The 24,243-nt window shown below is 44.7% G+C and overlaps 1 protein-coding gene across 1 annotated transcript in view; it reads right to left on the bottom strand.

Moving 5' to 3' along the window:
- LOC130115388 (cytoplasmic dynein 2 heavy chain 1) overlaps nt 1-24,243 on the bottom strand; it is a 360,238-nt gene that overhangs the window by 225,834 nt on the left and 110,161 nt on the right. Inside the window, exons 49-53 of the mRNA XM_056283019.1 lie at nt 23,593-23,744; nt 23,233-23,377; nt 19,952-20,054; nt 13,220-13,384; nt 9,608-9,732 (exon numbers count right to left, since the gene is read on the bottom strand). Of these exons, the coding sequence (XP_056138994.1) occupies nt 9,608-9,732; nt 13,220-13,384; nt 19,952-20,054; nt 23,233-23,377; nt 23,593-23,744 (690 nt within the window). The remainder of the gene's footprint in view (nt 1-9,607; nt 9,733-13,219; nt 13,385-19,951; nt 20,055-23,232; nt 23,378-23,592; nt 23,745-24,243) is intronic.

The raw sequence follows: 24,243 nt of genomic DNA, 5'->3' as shown, positions 1-24,243 counted from the left end.
TACATATTTGGAACTAATAAATGAAATGTCAACACTGGTTTTGACGAACTGATTGGGTCAAGATTGTTTAACTGACAGTCTTGATGCATGATCAACAATCCAGGTGTAGAATCTCAGAAAAGTTGAATCAGTTCATCTGGACACAAGATTTAGTGGGATAAACGTTTCGTCACTCTCTAAGTGAATTTGTCAGTCTCAGCTTACTGCAGGTATCCCCAAACTTATAAACAGCATACTCCATAATGACAGAAACCAGCACTCTAACATAGGTCTCATATGCAAATTGCCATGTCCACTAATTACAATGGCCATGTGTACTTTTCACAGAGAATTGGGGAATAGCTGAAATCACAGTGCTGTGAGATGGCGACAGATGCACTCTTAGTGCCCCTCCTCGGGTCAGGGATTGTCGTATCCTCTTCATGTAAATGGCCTCTAACTCCCCATTCAAGAGAGAGACGGATGCCAGACACAAGCCGACGATGTGGACAAGTGGTTGAAGAATTTGTCTGACAAACAACTCACCCAGGCAGAGAAATACATTCTTGCTGTGGGGCTGAATTTTGCCATGACGCCCATGAATCAGTGATCCGTAACAACCACATCACGAACCTGGAAGTGGAGCAACTGCAGACCAAAGTTTCAGCCTGCCTCAGCAATGTGAAGCCACTACCGCCCAACATACTAGAGAAAGAGGAATGCACTCACGACTCTCAGTAAGGACAATAACATCATCCTTCTGGTGGACAAAGGTAGCTGCACTGTATTATTACATAAGATAGACTATCATGAGAAAGTTATTAAGTTACTTAGCGACATAACACATCCTTGATATGGAGGGACACTCATTTGAATGGGGAGTCAAACAGGCAATCTACGTGAAGAGGTAACAACCATCCCTGAACCAAGGGGGGACTAAGAGTGCATCTGTCACCATCTTACAGCACTGTGGTTGCAGCTATTCCCCAATCCTCTGAATAGTACATGTAGCCATTCTAAATTAATGGTCATAGTAATTTACATATGAAACAGGTGTTAGATCTCTGGTTTACAATACAATACAATACAATACAGTCAAAGAAAGTTGAATCAGTTCATGTGGATACAATGTTTATTGATAGAAATGTTTCATCACTCATCTAAGTGACCTCTTCAGTCTAAAGACTTTAGACTCATCTAAGTGACCTCTTCAGTCTAAGTGATGAAACATTTCTATCAATAAACGTTGTATCTAGATGAACTGATTCAACTTTCTTTGATTTTCTTACTTGGATTATTGTGCATGCATAAAGACAATGCAATACAAAAAACGTTACTAATCCCGCAAGGAGCAATTTGTTTGCAGCAGCTTGTTGCACACAAAACAGTAACATGCAAACAAACAAATAACACAATAAATAACACTCCAGGGAGCTAAATGTGGAATATAATCCACAAGACCTATAAGTAATTAATGGGAATGAATGATTTAGAATAGTTAGTTTTACAAGCAGTTCAAACATAACAACGCCCTGATGGCAACAGAGAATATTCCCTAGCAAGAACATGTCCAGAAGAAGCCAACACACTTCCTGCTTTCTAGAGGGTTTGTTGGTTGCAAAATGAATTCAGATTTCTTTGTTTCACTTCAGTGATCTTAGAACAAATTTTAACAACGCTGTTCATCAGGCTGTTTGTCTTTTACCATGAGCCCATGAAACCAGCAGATAAAAGAAAAACTCAGAAGACTTTCAATAAAGATTGATATAAAAGCAACTGAGGATGACGAGACTGATGGAAAAGGAATTTAGTTGGTGAAGAACGTGAATTCTCTGTTGCCCATGCTTCACAATAGCCTCACTGGTTGCATCAAATTTAAGGTGATTGATCATCAATAAAAGTACCCAAATATTTGTATGATGTAACCATTTCTGAACTTTCTTTATGTATGATACAATCTTTGGCTGCATCTCTGGCCACTCATCTAAAATCAATAATCAGTTCCTTGGTTTTAGAACGATTTAAAGTACCCCTCCCGGCACATTTTAAAGTTGAAAAATACTCTGAGATTATTATTTGTTTTTTGGATTTTTCCCCCTTTTCTCTCCAATTGGATCCGGCCAAATATCCCACTCTTCCGAGCCATTCCCGTCACTGCTCCTCCCCCTCTGCCGATCCGGAAGGGCTGCAGACTACCACATGCCCCCTTCGATACAGTGGAGTCGCCAGCTGCTTCTTTTCACCTGACAGTGAGGAGTTTCACCAGGGGGACGTAGTGCATGAGAGGATCACACTATTTCCCCAGTTCCCCCTCCCCCCTGAACATACCAGAGGAGGCGCTAGTGCAGCGACCAAGACACTGAAGCAAATTTGTAATTTGTGATATTGGGCTATATAAAATTGACTTGACTTGACTTGACATACCCATATCCGGCTTCCCTCCTGCAGACAAGGCCAACTGTGTCTGTATGGACCCGACCAAGCTGGAGGTAACACGGGGATTCGAACCGCCCATCCCCGTGTTGGTAGGCAACGGAATAGAATGCTATGCTATCCGGACGCCCATTAATAAAGTAAATAGAAAAACCTCTGAAAAGAGGCTGGAAGCACATCTACTCTTTCTCCCTCATCAAGAAATTCATGATATATGAATATGCAAATATCACAGGCCTTGTGCCCTGCCCATATCCACTGCTTGCTCTAGGCTGACCAGTGAAAGAGCGGTGCACATCAAGATGGCTAGCATAGAACAAACATAGGGGAGATTCAGCCATGCATGAAATCCAGACTCAGACTCTGGAGATTCAGCCATACATGTTTGAGCTTCAGTCAGACCCAGACTCAGACTCTGTTGTGCTTCAAAATTGGCAACTAGCAGACATATCAGAATGGCAACTGCAGTTAGCATATTCTATTTGTTTATGTTGTTTGTTAGCTTGTAACAGGCAGTGGCTGACACAGTACAATAATATCTGTTACAGGGTGTTCACATTGTTATGTTGTTTTTACGTAATTATATACCAGAGGTCTAATCAAAGCATTCAGAAAGATATATTATGTCTGGCTGAGAGTTTTATATTATGTGTAATATCTATTTATCTTGATTAGCCAACCAAGTTTGCCTGGGAACTGCCTCATTGGCAGTAGTCTAAAATTCAATACTGCTGGAACATCAGGGCGAGGTGACCCACACCAGAGGAGGGACTCCCCCGCCACTGACAGCTCCCAACACCACTGCTGTAGCCCTTGGAGCACACAACGATGGACACTTTTAGTGGTGCCGCCAGAGCAGGGGGGACCCGTGCGAGCCCGTTCAGGATTAAGGTTCAGACTAGAAGAGGTTTACATTGCACACCACACCATTTGTTGAGGTGAAAAATGATGCACCTTGGGGCCACCGTTATTGTTTCATATGGCTGAACTTAGAAACATTAATAAAATTTTATAATATGTATTTAACTATTACTAAACAATTAACAACAGCTAGCAAAAAGTTGATAGTTGATGTTATTTATAAGTCACAAAGGAAACATGTTACTTGCGGAAAGCTTTCATTTGATTGTTGGTTGAGTAAAAGAAATACATAAATTACACAATGACTCCTACTCACTGTCGCAGTCCAAGGATAAATGTCTCAGCATCAGACTTCAAAACTAATTTCTTGTGAAAACCAAGTAACTTTTGCATTAGGTTATGGAAACACTCCTCACTGAAATGAACATTGCAGATACACAGTCCCTTCAGATTTGTAGGCATGTGAGCCCGATATCTAATAATAATAATGAATTTTATTTAAAGGTGCCTGTGATGGACGGCGGTCTGTCCAGGGTGTCTCTCTGCCTGCCACCCAATGACTGCTTGGATAGACTCCAGCTTCCCTCGACCCTGCATAGGATACGTGGTTTGGATAACGGATTGATTTAAAGATGCCTTTCATGACACTCAAGGTCACCTTACATCAAATACAATAAAACAAAGCAGTAAAAAACATTTGCGCAATCAACAATAAAATACAAAATAAGCAATAGAGCATAGATCAGCAGGAGTTAAAAAAGGATGAATTTGATGTTGTTAATGCTGTTAAAGTGAGTATGCTAGTTTAAAAGGTGGGTTTTAAGAGCAGTTTTGAATTCTGTAATGGATTTCAGTATGCAGATGTGATGGGGAATGGAATTCCAAAGTTTGGGTGCAGCATAGGAGAAAGCCCTGGCACCCATTGAGGTTGATGGCTGGTAGTGTCAATAAACCTGCTGGCGAAGACCGCAAGAGTGAGATGGAGTGTAAGTCTGAAGGAGGTCTGTGAGATAAGCAGGGGATAGATTATGAAGCGATCTGAATGTTATTAATAAAATGTGAAAGTTAATCCACTTTGACACAGAAAGCCAGTGTAATTGAATCAGCAGGGGAGAGACATGTTCAGTGGACTTTGAACATGTAATAATTCGTACTGCAGAGTTCTGGATGAGTTGAAGTCAGTGAAGAAGTTTGTTGGGGATGCCTGCCAGGATTGCATTGCATTAGTCAATGTGTGATGTGACCAAAGCATTGACTAAGACTTCCGTGGAGTGCTGCGTTAAAGCAAGGCATAGTCTGGAGATGTTTTGCAGATGGAAAAAGGCAAACCAGGAGACATTGTTTACATGTCTGGAAAAGGAAAAGTTACTATCTAGGCTAGCACCAAGGCTCTTAGCCTAAGAGGAGACAGGTATGGTGGCTCCAGAAATTGTGAGTGAGCAAATATCAGTTTTTGAGAGTTTAGAGTTCGTGCGAATGTGGAGTAGCTCAGTTTTACTACTGTTGATTTTCTGATAATTGTTAGCCATCCATATCTGTATATCATGGAGACAAGCATAGAGGGTACTAAAGGGGAGAGTGGAAGTGGGCTTAGGTGGACACATAAAGCTGTGCATCATCATCTTAACAGTGGAAATGGATACCATAGTGCCAGAAGATGTTAAGAGGGGGCAGGTAAATAATTAACAGGCGTGGCCCCAACACTGAACCCTGTGGAATTACATGAGGAACTATCAAACTTTCTGACTGGTAATTCTGAATTTGTGCAAATTGTGTCCTGTCTGTAAGGTAGGACGCAAACCACTGATACACAGTGCCCAAAACTCCAATGCTAGCCAGATGATCCTTGAGGAGCTGATGGAATGTAGTATCAAAGGCTGTGGTGAGGTCAAGGAGGATGAGGATAGAGAGTAGACCGGAGTCAGCTGCACGAAGGAGGTCATTAGTGATTTTAAACAGGGCTGGTTCTGTGCTATGTTTGGGGTGAAAGCCAGATTGGAATTGTTCAAAGAAATCTGGAGCTAAGATGCAACTACCGTTTCAAGGATTTTTGGAGATGAATGGTAAACTGGAAATGGGCTGGTAGTTGTTTTGGTCATTAGAATCTAAACTAGATTTTTTTCAGAGTTGGTCTGATTAAGGCAACCTTCAGTGAAGGGGGAACTGTACCAGTGGACAGAGAGGAATTGATGTTTTAACTATGGTTGTGTGAATTGGATCCAGGTGATATGTGGAGGTGCTTTGTAATAAGTTCAAAAACGTGATTTTCAGTTGGAAGACTGAAGTCACAGAGGACAGTGGATGGGGACAGTTTCATGTGCTTGCTGACGATAAGTCAGTCTGCATGATACCAACAGAGACTTACTTCTCATGAATGGTACTAATTTTGGAGTTGAAAAACTTAAAAAAACACACAGCATTGTTCTTTAGAAAGGTTACTGCTCATATTGGTTTTAGGTGGGTTTAGGTGCCGTTTCACTGTGGAGAAGAGTTCTAGTATTCCCTTCAACTGTACTGATGATATGATATTTTACGTTTTAGCTGTCGAAAGAGCATTTTTATAATGAAGTATATGATCCAAATACATTTGTTTATGAACAGCAAGTCCAGTATTGGTGCAAAACCTCTCAAGGCACCGACCTACAGCCTTGAGCCGACGTAGTTCAGGTGTGTACCAGGGAGTAGTATGGACAAATGAGACAACCTGTGTTTTCAGGGAGTCTAAAGTATCAAGTGAAGAAGATAAACTATCATTGTGGTAGTCCATAAAATCAGGGAGTGAGGAGGAGGGAGCAGGAATGGGGTTCGGGGTAATTAAACTGCTGAGATCATCTAGATTAACATATCTAATGTTGTGGTATGATATGGTACAATGCACCCTTGATTTACTGAGCAGTAGGTTGGTGTTAAATAACAGCTTTATGGTCAGAGATGGGTAGTTCAGCAGAGGTGATGTTATATGGTGCAATGTCAGAACAGCAAACTAAGTCAAGGATATGACCCTTGGTATGGGCTGTAAAGTTGACTTACTGTGTTAGAGCAAAGCAATCTAACAGTGCTTTAATACATTTAGTGAACATATTGTCAGTGTTATCAAAATTAACATTTAAATTCTCCATTAAGATTATATTCAGAGACATTGCACTGAGGGGGGTTAAAACTGTCGAGAGTTCAGTAATAAAAATATTCAATGCCTTAGGTGGTCTGTACAGAGCGGCAACAATGATGGATGTAGGTCCATAGAGCTTAACAGCCAGCAGTCCAAAGGAAGATTGATCAGGTAGCGAAAGTGGCATTAGTTTTATACTATTGCAATAAATCAGCGTGAGGCCACCTCCTCTGCCTGAAAACTGAGGTTTGCATAGAAAAACAAATCCTGGCGGAGTTGCTGAATTTAGCAATAGCAAGTCATTGTGTGACTGCCAAGTTTCTGTGAGACAGTAGTCCACAGTTTGTGTTCTGTGATGAAGTCATTGACTAGAAGGCCTTTGTTGGTGATAGATCAGATATTGTAGAGGGCAAAATTATGACAGGTTGTGTGCATATAAACAGCTGATATTAACTAGCAGAGTTAGCACACTGTGGTCTAGATGCTGGTTGCATCATAATATGTCGTGTGGATGAGAGGCCCGGTGCCTAATAATAGTCTGTATGGGGAAAACTCCCAGTGAGAGGGTTAATGACAGATGAGGCCAGCAGGTGGACCTAGCAGGGGAAACAGTACTGTGGGGTGCTACCATAGGCAGAAACGGAGGTTCTGGGGGGGAAGCGTGGGATGTAAACAGTCAGTCATGTGGAGAAGACTGTATGGCATGCTGCAGGTTAGCCGACAGCATTCGGCTACCCAGGCTGTTGGGGTGGACTCCGTCAATTCTTATGATGTAGAAACCAACCTATATTGTGAGCGCTGTAGATGGAGATGAGCCACGTGTACGGCTAAGGATTCTTCGGAAATGCCCCGCTCCACAAACCAGTGTCAGAATAGGACCTGAAAAAAAAGGACTTTCCACAAGTCCTTAAAAAGCTGAAAAGGTCATTAAAATCCCTTTTTGGTTAATTCAGACTGCTGAGGAGCTGCATCATTTGTCTTCATATGAATGATCACTCAATTATTGAAGGACGGGAGGAACCGCAGCAGCCCTGGGAGCTTATCCAGGACTGTGGCGCCAGGGAAACAGTGTGTGGCTGCATTGGAAAAACGGATGTTCCCGGTTATGAAATCCGCAACTATTCATGCGGCTGGCGAGAAAAGGGGACAAGGAGATGTCAGCTCTAGATTCTTATGGCAGGAGAGTACAAGATCCACACTGTGTGTTGAAACTGCCAACTGGGGATGTGGTGTCCAAGCAAGCAAGTGTTGTGATGAGGCAGCGACATCAGCTCGGAGAATGGATTTCCCTGCCGGCTCCGGAAAAGGAAGACTTCAAGAGCGTCTAACCACGCCCTCTTTCAGGATCCTATGATGGGAAAAAGAGGCCATTACCCAGGATGAGGGCTGTTGTTTTGGCTTCACAGTGGGATGGTGAGCCACCTGAACACTGCTTGTCACTAGTACGGAAGCTGCAGTGTCGGCAGGCGGCATTTTCGAAGAGGGGTCCAGACTGGGACGCGTCAGAACCGCAAGAACATCAGTTGGGTGGACCGGAGTGTCGTCAGACAGGGTCATGTAGTAGTTGGAGAGGCTTAGGCAATGGGGGGGGGCAGCCCCATCCGAGCCTCTCTTGCAACCGCGGACCACCACTTTGGGATGACTGGTGGTTAGGTGTCGAGCAGGAGGATAGCCGTGGACAAGTGGAGGGGTCCCACAAAACTGTGTCCTGGATGGTTGCACTGAGAGGCAATCCATTTGGACTGCCCAGAAGCCATGACCACGAAGCTGGTCAGAAGGGAGTCTTTCTTATGGAGTTCATCAGAAAGCTGTCAAACATCCTCTTCAAGGTAAGCAATCTTTCTATTTGCTTTCTTTAGTAGCACACAGTCCTCACAGCACAATGTCAGCATAATTGTTTGGTTAGCTTAGCCACAGGCTAGAAACAAGCAACATACAGCCCCACACTACAGAATCAGAGGCTTCAGTGCAATCAAGTCAGTGCAGGAGCCGATGATCGAACACAATCCATAAAATAATAATAGAGGCATACCATGAAATCAACTAAAATAATCTAATGGTCCCAAGGAGTTGTTAAGTTATTAGTTATTAAAGTTAAAAGCAAGCAGAGCAACAGATAAACAAATCGTCAGCTGGTAACTGGATTTATAAATAAATTCTAACCATTTCAGCAGTATTGCATGATTCTTTGGTAGATAGTGGAAATTGCTCCAGGGTCCGGTTTACATCCAAAAACTGTACACTCTAACAAGTTTATTGTCAAAACTTTCACTATGCTAATGCAAACTCGCTCTCTGTACTGACAAGTCTGCTCTGCGCAAAAGGCTTCAAGTTTCTTTGCTCGCCCTGCATTCACCTATTAGACAGTGATTGGCTTTCCAAGTTGTGATGTAACAAATCTAGTTTACCCGGGGTACCTTTGAATCTCAGATTTACAGAAGTGCACAGACAGCTCCTTCTCCAGGAGAGGAATGTGAAAACACCGCTCTAGTGACAAACTTTGCAAAGATACAAGTCAGTATAGTCAAAGCCACACATTTTAGGGGACACAAACATAAGAAAAACACATTTTTGATTGGAGGGGTACTTTAAGTCCAAGAAGTTATCACACTAAGAAATAAAATCAGTGAACGCATTCCTGTGGACCGATTCTGAACCTCGGAGAAGGGTCAGCAATGCAGTGTCATCAGAAAATATGAAATAGCTGCCCTCCTAAGTGCTCCTGCATCCATCAGTGTACATAATAAAATGTTTCTGTCATTATGCAACTGTGCTGTTAATAAGGTTGGGAATACCTGAAGTCACCTGAGACTGAAAAGTCACTTAGATGATAGACGAAACATTTCTCCCACTAAAACTTGTGTCGAGAAGAACTAATTCAACTTTTTTGAGAAACCGACTCTCGTGTCTAAATTTGCTCGATAGCTACTATGCTTCTATAGTGAATGTTTTCTTCGTCTTCCTACAATTATTATTTAACTATACATGTAGCTGGCCTACCAAATTAAAATGGGGTAACAGAGAACTAGTAGGCCTAGTTATATAATCAATAGTTATATTTTTTTAAAGTTCAGCACCAGCCATCCTATTAGTCTATGCACAGCCCTGCAGACAAGCATGTTCACACACACACACACACACACACACACACACACACACACACACACACACACACACACACACACACACACACAGTATGTTGCCCCCTAACTGAGTACTCCGTACCTTCTGTATGACCTGTCTGAGGTCAGCAGAGTTCAGTCTTCCAAGCGGTTTACCATGGGGAAGCAGAGACTGGCCTGGGGCCATCACAGCCCCCTCAGACGCACCCCACGTCACATAGAAACCATCTGGAGAGGTAACATATTACAGTTAATTGCAATATGGACAAAAAGGGGAAAAACACTGCATCACAAATAATACAAATATATAGTAATATGCAATAATATATAATATGTAAATAAACTCAACCACTGAGGATACACAAACCAGTGCATTCTTAGTACAGGTTCCAAGCCCAGATAAATGGGGAGGGTTGCGTCAGGAACGGCATCCAGCTTAAAACCTTTGCCAAATCAAATATGCGGATCATAAATCAGATTTCCAGACTGGATCGGTCGAGGCACGGTTACCAACAACTGCCACCGGTACTGTTGGTCAACAGGGTGCCAGTGGAAACTATGCGAGCGGGGGAAGGCATGTCCAGAGGCAGCAGGGAAGCAGGAAGGGTGGGAGTGTGGAGGTGAGAGTCGGAACTTTGAATGTTGGCACTATGACTGGTAAAGGCAGAGAGATGGCTGATAGGATTAAGACAAGGATAATAGATATCGGAGAGTACTGCCTGCGTCATCTGTGGCTGCTGCTTCTCCCTGTCGTAGCCCCCCTTCCCATCCACCCCTGTATGTCAAATCAAATCAAATCAATTTTATTTGTATAGCCCAATATCACAAATTACAAATTTGCCTCAGTGGGCTTAACAGCAACACAACATCCTGTCCTTAGACCCTCTCATCGGATAAAGAAAAACTCCCTAAAAAACCCCTTTAACAGGGAGAAAAAATAGGAAGAAACCTCAGGGAGAGCAACAGAGGAGGGATCTCTCTCCCAAGACGGACAGTGTGCAATGGATGTTGTGTTCACGCAATTTACATAATACAACATTGAAAGAGGATAACAGAATTATAATGAACATAAAATTTATGAAGAACATGATGCACAGGATGCCAAGCAGTGTCCACGTGCCAACGGAGCAGTCCAGGACCCAAGCCACGCGACCAGCATCATCATGTAATAAGAAAAACTTAGGTGAGGAGTGGAAGGGCAGGCAGCATCCAAATGGTGGCCACCATCACCACCATGTCTGTGTTATGTTCATCTGTCGTCTTGTTTCACTCCATTTATTGTCTTTGAGTACTAGAAAAGCACTATATAAGATTGATTCATTATTAGTATTATTATTATTAGTATATATCTTTATGCATGCTCAATAATCCAGGTAGGAAATCACAGAAAGGTGAATCAGTTCATCTGGACACAAGTGCGAAAAAAGTTTCATCACTCATCCAATTGACTTCATCAGTCTCAGCTGACTGCAGGTATCCCCCAACTTGGATACCGGGAGGATTTCCATGACTTGTGTTTTGGGGAAACCCAGCAGAAGCTGGCCAACAGGATGGCACAACTCAGAAGAGCTAACGCATCAGGCCAGGACTCCGCAGTCTACACCCATCTACAGACCAGTGGTCACTCTTTCAATGATAAGGATGTGCACATCCTTGATAAGGAGGAACGCTGGTTTGAACAGAGAGTCAAAGAGGCCATCTGTGTGAAGAGGGAACGACCATCCCTGAACCGGGGGGCAGTAAGGGTACATCTGTCACCATCTTACAATGCTATGATTGCAACTATTCCCCAATCCTCTGTGAATAGTATACATGGCCATTGAAACCCTAGTTAATGGTCACATCTATTTGCATACCAATCGTTGGTTTCAGTTGTTATGCAACTGTGCTGTTTATGCCTTTATGTCTTTTTCCCATAGTGCATCCTGGTGCCATCTCTTCCCCAGGTAAATGACACACATGCACCCAATCCGTCTACATAATGTGAAAGAAAACATGATTCATCAGGCCAGGCCACCTTGTTCCATTGCTCTATGGTCCAGTTTTGATGCTCACATGTCCACTGTACGTGCTTTTGGCTGTGGACAGGGGTCAGCATGAGCACTCTCACTGTTGTGCGGCTACACAGCCCCATATGCAACAAGCTGTGATACACTGTGTCCTGATACCTGTCTATCATAGCCAATATTAACTTCTTCAACAATTTGAGCTACAGTAGCTCTTCTGTCGGATCAGACCAGATGGGCTAGCCTTTGTTCCCCACATGCATCAACGAGCCTTGGATGCCCATGACTCTGTCACCGGTTCACCAGTTGTCCTTCCTTGGACCACTTTTGGCAGGTACTGACCACTGCATACTAGGAACACCCCACAAGATCTGCCGTTTTTGAGATACTCTGACCCAGTCATCTAGCCATCACAACTTGGCCCTTGTCAAAGTCGCTCAGATCCTTACGCTTGCCCATTTCTCTTGCTTCCAAAACATCAAAATCAAGAATTGACTATTCTCTTGCTGCCTAATATATCCCACCACTTGACAGGTGCCATTGTAATGAGATAACCAATGCTATTCACTTACCTGTCAGAGGTTTTAATGTTTTGGCTGATCTGTGTATAACTGCCATTTGGTAGTCATACTCACCAAGAATCTCAGTAAATCGATACAAATTAGCTGAGGATTGGGCCTTTAATACAGAAAACCACTGAAAATGCTTATAATATATAGTGAGATTCAATAGATGCAAACATTTAAAGAGGACTTTCAAACAAGAGATAAATACAATTACCCACCCATTACTCATACTTCATGTACATTTTGAGTAGCTGGCATTACCTGTCTCCATGAGAAACCAGAAACCAGGCAGCCAAGAAAAATGTTTTATTGTTCAGTGTCTCCCTTTCTCTCTTTTTTATGGACTACTGTATAAATGATTTAAATGTCTTTACAGGCCTTCAAAATCTGGTATATATATATATCTACTCATATATTTTCAGAATGTGTGTGTGTGTGTGTGTGGTGTTACTGTGTGTGTGTGTGTGTTAGTTAGTGTAGATAGCGGGACCGAAAACTAAAGCACTTATGATCCTAATTCTTTTTGGAGGTGGTAGGTATTGTCTCAGAGAGTAAGGGAAAAACAATTAAACAATTAAAATTATGCATAATTATGCATAAATATGCAAAATATGCATTTTTCTAAAAATGGCTAAAAACCACTTTTCTCGGCATTTCAGATGATTCTGAGCATCTTTGATTTTTTCACCTATATATATAAAAAAAAATTCCTGGGACAGAAATGTTTCGGCATTATGCAAAATAAATGCATTTTTGCAGAAATGCACTTATGATCCTAATTTTTTTTGGAGGTGGTAGGTATTGTTCCAGAGAGGACCAGAAAAATAGCAGAAAATTAAAATATAATTATAATTATGCATATTTATGCAAAATATGCATTTTCTAAAAATGGCTAAAAACCACTTTTCTCGGCATTTCAGATGATTCTGAGCATTTGGGGGGAGGGAGTTGGAGTGGGGGGGGGTTAGGGGCAGGGGGAAGGCAGTTAGCTGGCAGGATGAAGAGGAGGGAGATTTAGATGGGTGGATAACCAAACCGCTACATTGTAGCGGGGTTCTTCTAGTATATATATACAAAAATAATTGAATGTATGCATGAGAAAGTGTGTGTGTGTGTCAGGAAGTGTGCTTATCTTTCCAATACCTGTCATGTTGTCCAGAGCATCAGAGCCCCAGTCTCCCCTTATGACAGATGACAGGATGTTGTCAAAGGTGTGGAGGTCTTTGGATGAGACCAGGCGGTCCCTGAACAGCCTTCTGGCCTCATAGACCACAACCTCCAACACGCTGTCTGTCAAATTAGATTGAGCTAGAAAAGACACAGCAGAGAGGACAGACACAAATGTATATGGCGATAATTAATATACAACACTGTAAGCTAAGGCTCCATAACCCCCCACCACACACACACACACACACACACACACACACACACACATAGGTGTAAGTACAGTGATTGATAAATCACAGACACGTTTCAGGCAGGTTGGCACATGACAATATAATCTGTGTGCCCCAAATAAGGCCGACTCCTGGGGTGAGGCTAAATTTACAAACTCCTTTAAAACAGGCGTCTGGGTGGTGTGGCAGTCTAGTCCGTTGCCCATCAACATGGGGATTGTTGGTTTGAATCCCCGGTTTGGTCAGGTGTCCCTACAGACACAATTGGCCGTGTCTGCGGTTGGGAAGCTGGATGTGGGTATGTGTCCTGGTCGCTGCGCTAGTGCCTCCTCTCGTCGGCCGGGGCACCTGTTCAGGGGGGAGGGGGAACTGGGGGGAATAACATGATCCTCCCATGCGCTACATTACCCTGGTGAAAGTCCTCATTGTAAGGTGAAAAGAAGTGGCTGGCGACTCTGCATGTATAGGAGGAGGCATGTGGTAGTCAGCTGCCCTCCCTGGATCGGCAGAGGGGGTGGAGCAGCAACCGGGACGGCTCGGAAGAGCGGGGTAATTGGACGGATACAGTTGGGGAGAAAAAAACGGGGAAAACCAAAAAAAATAAATAACTATGTGCTACTAGCTAAACCAGTTAATATAGTCTTTGCCAAAGAGGACCAGACAGCCTCCTGGTCTCATAGGCCACGGGTTCCAACAACTTGTCCATCTTGGAAGCTTAAGCAAGACTCTGAATGCATTATTATATGCTACCTACAGCTTTTTCATTTTGCTTGCTATAATTGCACCACAAGTGGGCTGTATAGAGAGGAGTACAGTAGGCCCTATAAAGAGCAGTTTTAATCTCATCTGTACACATATGAAATTTGCGTGCCAGCATATTGGCTTGTGCATACAGTTTGCAACACTGGCGCTGCACATCATCATCATCACATAGATCATTCCTGATGATGTGACCCAGATATTTAATTTTGTTCACCACATTTAGTGCTTGGTCTGCCAAGAAGAATGAGGGAAAATTTTGCAACAGTCTGGTACATTGCATTGAGATAGAGGACAAACAGGGACAGACGGTTGCACATGGGGTCGACACTCCAGGGTTCTCCCTGTATGTTAAACTTTTACACGGACTAAATATGAAAAATAAATTATCTTAAAGTTGTTGTCACACCTGATGCTTTATTTGCACCTGCCATTTGAATTATTTCCTCAACCAGGATCCACAATTTCGCTGTTACAAAGTAACAAGGTAACCCCCCTGATGGTTCCAAAAGTTGATAAGGTCAGACATGAAAACCACACCAAGAGAAGTGTAAAACACTCGTGCTGAGTATAAATGTGACCTTATTTACACTGTGACACAAATAACACTCACAGCCGGGCTTACGACCAAGACGGTCATTAAAAAGAGTTTTAGATTAATCATGCAAAAAAAATAAAAATTTACCGTAAGATCTACCTAAGACGACCATGGATGGTCATCATGACCATCTCATAATTTGCATGTGATCGTGTGTGTCATGTCACTATTTACGAAGTGTTTTGGTCACATTTCCTTCGTGAAGTTCATTGCTCTTCTTGCATTAATATATCAATTGGGTATTTATCTTGACAGAATATAGAGTTTAAAAACCGCTGCAGACAAAATGACCGCCCATGTCACGCCGGGAGCAGGAAGAGGACCCAAGTGCAGACAGCGGAGACAAACTGGGCTAGAACAAAACTTTAATCAAATAACGAACTTACAGACAGCAGGTACAGACAGCAGGTAAGGCTAACAACAGGACATGGCATATCCGGTGCCCAAGAGTCCGTGAGTGTGTATGGCTCTGTGATTGTCTCTGTGAGTGTGTGAGACGACCCGACAAGGAGCCCAAGCAACCACGAGGCATATACACGTAGGGGGGCCAATCCAGGAGATTGGGCGCAGGTGCGCAAGACAGGGCAGGAACCATACAGCCAATCAGAGAAGGGAACAAGTGAGTGAAGCCGGGCAATCAGGATCACTCAGGCAAATGGGCCCGGTTGGACCGAAACATGAAACAAGGGATGGGGACGAGCGAGCCCTGACGACCCAGATCACACACCCATGACAGGACCCCCCCCTCCCCCCGCCGCCAAGGGACGGTTTCCAGGCGTCTCAAACAAGCGGACCATGAGCACCAAGCAGGACGGACAGCGGGTGTCTGGAGGAGGATGAATGGGGCCTAGGATCTCAGGCGGATGATGGCTGGACCAATGAATGGAACCGATCTGGAGGGCAACGAGGATGCAGTACCAAGGGAAAGAGCAGCTCCGGCAGATGGGTAGATGGATGACATGGAGGCCGGCAATGTTGACAGGACCGCCGCTCTGGAGGCCGGCAACACTGACAGGACTGCAGCTCTGGAGGCCAGCAACGCAGACAGGGCCGAGGTGGCGTGACGGCCACTTGGGGAACAGACTTCAGAGGCGGCATGATGGCCACTCAAGGAACAGACCTCAGAGGCGGCGGCGCAACCGCTTGGGGACCAGACTTCAGAGGTGGCGGCGCGACCGGTCGGGGACCAGGAATTGGAGGCGGCAGGATGGCCGCCCGGGGGACAGGCTTCGGAGGCGGAGGGACGGCCACTCGGGGTACAGGCTTCAAAGGCGGCGGGACGGCCACTCGGGGGACAGGCTTCGGAGGCAGCGGGACGGCCACTCAGGGGACAGGTTTTAGAGGTGGCGGGACGGCTGCTCGGGCGGCAGGCTTCGGAGGCAGTCCAGCAGCCACTCAGGGGGCAGGCTTCAGAGGCGGCCCGGCAGCTGCTCGGGGAGCAGGCTTCGGAGGCAGCCCGGCAGCTGCTCGGGGAGCAGGCCTTGGACACAGCCAGACAGCTCAGGGAGCAGGCCTCGGACGTGACCAGACTGCTCGGGGGACGGAATGGTCATCTGCAGAGGCGGCCGACAGCTCGGGAACAGACTGAACGTCGGCAAAAGCAGCCGATGGCTCGAGAACAGACCGCAAGTCGGCAGGGGCGGCTGACGGCTCGGGAACAGACCACACATTGGCAAAGATGACCTACGGCACAGGAACAGACCGCACGTCAGTAGGGGCAGTCAACAGCTCAGGAATGGACCGCACGTTGGCAAAGACGGCCGATGGCACAGGAACAGACCGCACATCGGCAGGGGCAGCCGACAGCTCGGGAACAGACTGCACGTTGGCAAAGACGGCCGACAGCACAGGAACAGACCGCATGACAGCAGGGGCGGCAGACAGCTCAGGAACAGACCGAACATTCTGGACCTTGGAGGCACTGGGCAGCTGAGGCTCTGGGAAGCTGGGCAGCTGAGGCTCTGGGACGCTGGGCAGCTGAGGCTGTGGGACGCTGGGCAGCTGAGGCTTGGGGGCACTGGGCAGCTGAGACTGACAGGTTGGCTGAAGTGACCAGTGGAACAGGAAGAGATGGAAGGCATCAGCCAGTGTGACCAGCACCTGGTAGATGGACAGGACCTCAGCTGGCTGCCAGGGGACATGGGGGTGGTGGAGACTACGGGGACCTCCCCTGGACAAGCGGGTTCCTCAGAATGGGTTTAGGGCTGGAGCCCGCTTGGCACCACTCATCGACCAGTGGTTTACGGGCCGGTAGACAGGCTTGGCAGCTAGCGGGGCCAGAGCCAGCAGACTGGGAAACAGGCTGCTGGCTACCCCAAACCAGAGGCCATTCACACCAGACACTGGCCTCGGCCTACGTTGTACACTGAACCAACCACTGGGTCCACACTTGGTCGGATCGTTCTGTCACGCTTGGAGCAGGAATAGGACCCAAGTGCAGACAGCACAGACAAACTGGGCTAGAACAAAACTTTAATCAAATAACAAACTTACAGACAACAGGAACAGACAGCTGGTAAGGCTAACAACAGGACGTGGCGCATCCAGCGATCAAGAGTCCTTGAGTGTGTATGGCTCTGTGAGTGTGTGAGATGACCCGACAAGGAGCCCGAGCAACCAGCCAGGAACCATACAGCCAATCGGAGAAGGGAACAGGTGAGTGAAGCAGGGCAATCAGGTTCACTCTGGCAAACGGGCGCAGGTGGACCGAAACACCAATCGGGGGATGGGGAGGGGCAAGCCCCGACGGCCCAGATCACACATCCATGAAAGCCTATGGTCGTTCTAGTAGTTTTTAAGTTCCCGTCGTTGTTTGGGACTGTTTTAATATTTATTTTCAGTTCTTTTTTTTTTTACATTTCACGTTTTATAGGCCTTGTTTTGTTTGTTAGATTAGCAATATGTGTTTTCCGTTTTTTTTTTCAGGTAATATTTTCCCTTTTTCAATTTTGCTATTCAAGTTCAACCATGTCTCTCTGAAGTTTAAATTGTTTAAAAATAGTACTATAGTACTAAAACGTTAATTGTGGTGTCAGTTAGTTTCATAACAGGAAAAGAGGAAGACCAAAGAGGAGGTTTATGGATGTGGTGAGGGAAGACATGCAGATGGCTGGTGTGACAGAGGAAGATGCAGAAGACAGGAAGAAATGGAAATGGATGATCTGTTGTGGCGACCCCTAACGGAAACAGCCGAAAGTAGTAGTAGTAGTAGTAGTAGTAGTAGTAGTAGTAGTAGTTAGTTTCATAACAGACATACTAACATATGCAATGCATTAATATCTCAATTGAGTATTTATCTTGACAGAATGTGGAGTTTAAAAACCGTGGGTGGTCACATGGTCGTTTTAGGTAGGAGTGAAATCCCAGTCGTTCAACAAGGCCAACTTCATAAATCTGATTGATGTCTTTGTTCATGCAGTCGACTCCCTACACCACAAACTTGCTTTTAACAAGTCATTTCACAAGGTAAAGGTAAAATGCTGAGAAGCTGCTCAGTACAAAGACAAAATAAGCAGTGAAAAAAAATACACAGAACACAGAAGTATGTTGCACAGCATCACACTTGCGCTCATCACACACACATACAAGCAGTAATTGAGAGAAGATGGAGAGGAGTTGTTGTTACATACCAAATGGAAGGTAAGCAGTAAAGATGAAGGAGGGAGGCAGAAGGGAGAGTAAGTAAAAAAAAAAAAAAAAAAAAAACGATGAGCACAGGGAAAAAGAAGTTTGTCCGCTGACGCTTTTAATTAAAATAAATGATTGGACTCACTATCACAGCGGGAACACATTGCAGGGGGAGAGAGAGACTGACAGAGGGAGAGATGAAAGGACAGCAAGGGGAGGGAATGATGAAAGAGGAAGGGACAGACAAGTGACAGAAAGGCAACGAGGGAAGAGGCGAGAGGAGCCAGAGCTGGAGACAGGGACTGTGAGCTACAGGAGTACTGACAGAAAACTAAGCCATCCGGTACCACCCTTTTGATTTTGGCATCGAACCTGACAGTTATTAACATTTTATGTCACTCTGTGACAAAATCATTCTTAATATGGATCTCGTTACTTAAGAGGCCACAAAATATAAAGTTGTTTTCATTTATTTTCTTCACCTTTATCAGTCCTTAAAAATCTAAAAGGTTAAAAAAAATTGTTTTGTGTGCCTTGCCCCCTAATGAACACTCCATTTCTCTCCTGAGGCCCTGGCTTTAAGTGCCCTTGCTTATTGTGTTTATTTATTGCAGTGGGGGAGAAAATTAAATACAGATCGATGTTCCACTTATCGTTGGCTATGACTCTAGAATCAATAAAACAAAGAAAGATGTTGGCTTGGACCAGCCATACTGTTTCTATTTATATGTAAAAGAAATAAGGTAAAGAGGGAGAGTGGCGATCACACTTTTAATCAAAATACCATGCTTTCAATCTCACTCAATGGTAGGATCATGGTGAGTTGGCATAGATTTGTCCTGTGAGGTATGACCTATGATACACTGTCAGAACAATTGTTTAACTTAGTCTGCCAGAGTCCAGGTAGCATAGCGGTCTATACCATTGCCTACCAACACAGGGATCGCCAAGTTTGAATCCCCATGTTACCTCCGGCTTGGTCAGGCATTCCTACAGACACTATTGGCCCTGTTTGCGGGTGGGAAGCCAGATGTGGGTATGTGTCCTGGTCGCTGCACTAGCGCCTGCTCTGATTGGTCGGGGCAGCTGTTCGGGGGGGGGAACTAGGGGGGGAATAGCATGATCCTCCCACGCGCTACATCCCCCCCGGTAAACCTCCTCACTGTCAGGTGAAAAGAAGCGGCTGGTGACTCCACATGTATCGGAGGAGACGTGGTAGTCTGCAGCCCTCCCCGGATCAGCAGAATCAGAATCAGAATCGGAATACTTTATTTATCCCTGAGGGTAAATTGAGAGGGGGTGGAGCAGCGACCGGGACGGCTCAGAAGAGTGGGGTAATTGGCCAGATACATTTGGGAAGAAAAAGTGGGAAACTCCCCCCCAGAAAAAAAACAGCAAAAAAAAAAAACTTAAGTCTGCCAGTGTAGATGATAATGTGTTTGTATGCACGCATACGTATTTGTGTGTTGGTGTAGGTCTGTTTTGGGTTACCTGTAGTGAGGTCATATCGTAGCAGGCTGAGAACCCACTGTGTGAGGATGCATGGAGTGAACAGGTAGTGGTTGTGATCATCCACTGTAAACTTGGCTTTGACCTGAGAGAAAATAGGAATAGAAACATGAGAACACACATGTACAAAGCATGGAATGATTGCAGGAGGGAATATGAGACTAAGCAGCGGGACAAATTTACATCTTTTTTTTTTAAACTTGAGTTTTATTGTTTTTCATTTAGCAACCGCAGAACAAACAAAAGTTGGGCCAGAGAGATACACATCGATACAACTCAAGATGTCTCAGAGTTCCAAAGAAGGTTGAATCAGTTCATCTGGATACGTTTATTGACAGATACGTTTCATCACTCTTCCAAGTAATCTCAACTGTCTCAACTGACTGCAGGTATTCCCATCCCTTATAAGCAACACAGTGCAATACAGTTGTGTAACGACCGAAACCAATGACCAGTTTCATATGAAAATATGGGTGTGACCATTAAATAGAATTTTGATGGCCATGTGTACTATTCACAGAGGATTTGGGAATGTTTGCAATCACAGCATTTTAAGATGGTGACAGATGTACTCTTAGCCCCCCCCCCCCCCCCAGTTCAGGGATGGTTGTTGTTCACGGATGGTCATTCCCTCTTAACAAAGATGGCCTCTTTGACTCCCAATTCAAGCCAACGTTCCTCCTTATCAAGGATGTGCACTTCCTCATCCTTGAAAGAGTGGCCACTGGCCTGTAGTTGGGTGTAGACTGAGATGACAGTGTGCATCTCTTGCCCATGTACTGATCTGTCTATTGTCTCTGACATACTGCTGATTGCTGCTTGTCTGTGAGTTTGTGTATGGTCTGGGAAGATTGTGGAACAGAATTGCCCTTCTGGGATAAATACATTTGTCTGAATCTGAGTCCGAGTCCTGGCCTGACGTGTTAGCTCTCCTGTGTTGTGCCATTCTTTTGGCCAGCATCTGTTTAGTTTCCCCAATGTATAATTCACAGCAATCCTCTTGGCACTTAACAGCGTACACTACACTGCTCTGTTTGTGCCAGGGGACCCGATCCTTGGGGTGGACCAACTTCTGGCATAGCTTGTTTTGGGGTTTGAAAGCAACAGAGATGCGATGTTTGGAAAATACGCATCTCAGCTTTTCCAACACTCTCGCCACATTCAGAATCACCACTGGTTTACACGTAGGCAGCTGTTTTCCTTCTCCTCTCTTCGATTGGCTGGTGCACTGTTTGGGCATCTTCCTGGCTTTGACAAACGCCAGTGAGGATAACCACACTTAACCAGGGCCTGTTTAATCTGGGATTTCTCCTCTTCCCCGGCCACTGCGTCGGTGGAGATGTTGTCAGCTCATTGGTACAGCGTCCTGATGACTCCTAGTTTGTGCCCAAGTAGTTGATGAGAGTCAAACCTTAAGTACTGATCAGTATGTGTTGATTAGCGGTAAACATCAACAATCAAATTTCAGTCTTAGAAGGCTAACCTGTCATTTTTCACATCCTCCTAGGTGAACTTGACATGGTTGTCCACAGAGTTTATGTGGTTGGTGAAATGTGATACATCCTGATTATTGAGCATGCATCAAGAAATGTCTCAGAGTTGGGACTGATCTGATCCAATATCGGTATCGAGCGTCGATATTGACATAATTCATTCATCAGATATCGGACTGACATTACCGATCTAGATTCCATAGTCTGATGTCTTTATGATTTATAAATATGTAACAATGCAATTATAAGCCCATAGTCAAAATGGTATATGTAAATTCAGGTAGTATGGAGTGTTTTGAGTGTGGGGACGTGGAACACAAGAGTTTCGCTTGCCTGCACAGAGAGCACGAAGCAGCGAAAGTGGAAGCTGCCAACCAGGCAGAAGTAGCGGGGGAGTAAGGAGGCCGATGGCTGCAGGGAAATAAGATAAAGCCCAGAAAATGTAAACCTGGAGTCTCCTAAACTCCATTGTAATTCGAAGAAAGACAAAGCCAGGAGAAGGACGATGACGATGAAATGGAGAATGATTCCGACTCAGATGGCACGGTAACAAATTCCCAGCAACCACCCAGTAAACTGTACACTTTGGAGGAAATCAATGTTTGTTTGTTTTTTTGACTGAAACTATTTCCAAGTCTGTCAAAGTAATTGATTATTTTCTGGACACAATTAAATTTCCCAAACTGTCGCAGCAATACAAAAACTTTTAGAGTGTGATTTATTAAATGAAAAAAAGTGTTATTGTTTAAGAAAGCATGTCACCACCTTGAGAAAAAAAATCACTTGTTAACAAAAAAGGGAAAGACACTAAAGGACAAAAAACTAGCAAATAATTGTAATGAATCACAAGGTGTTATTGTTTTCTTTCTATCCATCCCATTCATTTTTCTGATTTTCATCTTTCTTTTCCTTCTGCAGACCAAGTTTTGGGTCTTTAAACATTAAGGGAGGGAGAGATAGGCAGATGAGAGTGGTACTTTTCAGTTTTTGCACTCAATCAAGTGTCCCCCGTCAGCTTACTTGATCAGGAAGTCCAGTCCCCTCTTTCTCATCTCTTTTGCTGCATCCAGCCCATTATTAAAGAGCCGGGATACTTCGGCCCATTGGATTCTGATCCTTGTTAAGGGCATCCGAAACATAATGCCCATCTCCTTCAGAACCTTCTTGATTTCTGTGTAGGCTTTATGCTTCTGGGCCACCTCAGCAGCATAGTCATGGTCAAAGAACAGAGGTTTGCTGTCCAGTTTAACCCGTTCCTGCCAGGCCTTCTTTAATACCATCTCTTTAGTGTCAAGCTGGAGGTAGTTAACAACTATGAATCATGGTGTCTCCTGGGGTTTGTGCCTCCTCGCTGCCGCTCTGTGTGCCCATACAATTAGCAAGTTGGTCCCCTCTGGCAGTGCTAGCTCCCTCTGGAGTAAATCCTCAGCAAATCGGGGGACCGAGTCCCCTTCTGCACCCTCCAGGACCCCAAAATTTCTACACGTTCTTTCTTCTTGATCTACTTTCCAGGTCGGTTAATTTTTCTTGTAGAACTCAAGAGTAACTGCTGCATTTCAGTGGTGAGCTCTCTGTTCACACATGTATATCTGCATCGAATATCCAGCCTGGTGGGTATAGTATCCTCATGCTAGGGAACAACAATGTTGAATAGAGTGGATTCAAACCTGGGTCTCCGATGACTTGTTCTCCAGCAAGGCTATGCTAATCCAAACACTGACTCATATGAGCTCCCACACTTTTCATCCTACTCATCTAACTATGTCGTACCTGTTCGTAGACCTGCACTAGAGACCCAGCCAGCTGCTGTGTCCTCCCTGTGCTGGCCCAAGCCGCCTGGCTGCCAAGGCTATGCTGGAGAACTGGCAGCAGGTAGGCTGAGTAGATGGTCTGCAGCTGCTCCCTGTCTGGATAACTACAGAGAGACAAAGAAGAGGACAGGGAAGGAGTGGGAATGGGACAGACAAAAAGGGATGCAGAAAGACAATGTATTACAGGTAGAAAGTGAGGATTTCAAATAAGATGAGACAACAGAGTAGGTGTAAGAGAGAGGGGGAGGCAGGGCAAGTGTTTGTACAGATATGTCCACATGCACAATGTTTTGTAATTTGACAATGATACCATTCTTACTCTATGGTGCAGATGCGCACAATGGAAGAAAAGCGAGAGGTGAGTGTGTGTCTCCCCACAGCACCACCTGCTGACATCGAGGCCACTACTTGGATGTTCTCGAGGCCCACCCACTCTAGGTTCTCATCATAGAAACCTTGATATGTCAAAACCTGAGAGAGGAAGATGCAAATTGAGCTGTATAGTTATGCGGTGAAATATATAAAAATGTTACAGATTTGCTGCATTAAGAAATATCTTTTATAATAAGAATGAATGAAACGACTTCCTGTAACACGAGAGGATTGCTAGCCTTGTGCCGCTAATTGCATTGGGAACCAACACCCCAGGCTACAGTTTTACCCAACTTTCAGGTTATTGTTTTCTCTCTGAGTCCCACCTTCTCTCACCAGAACCCCCCCTCCCACAAGAACAGAATGCTTCCTGCTCATCACAAAATGACCAAGAGTCAAACAAATATGGTGACTGGTGGCGAGATTCATTCACAGTAAAGACGGCAATGTTTGTTAACTATTATGTTGGGTACAATACCGCCTCGCAAGACATATTAGAGTATCATGCTTGCTTCCTCTGCTGTTTGAGTAGTATCCAGCTGAAAAAGTGCTCAAGACTCAAGATTTTGCACCTCCTGCTGACACCCAACCAGTCTTT

This window comes from Lampris incognitus, chromosome 7, assembly GCF_029633865.1.
Source record: "Lampris incognitus isolate fLamInc1 chromosome 7, fLamInc1.hap2, whole genome shotgun sequence".
NCBI classification, from domain to species: Eukaryota; Metazoa; Chordata; class Actinopteri; order Lampriformes; family Lampridae; genus Lampris; species Lampris incognitus.
The sequence above is the reverse complement of the archived record's forward strand: the minus strand, read 5'-3'. Positions and strand labels throughout refer to the sequence as shown.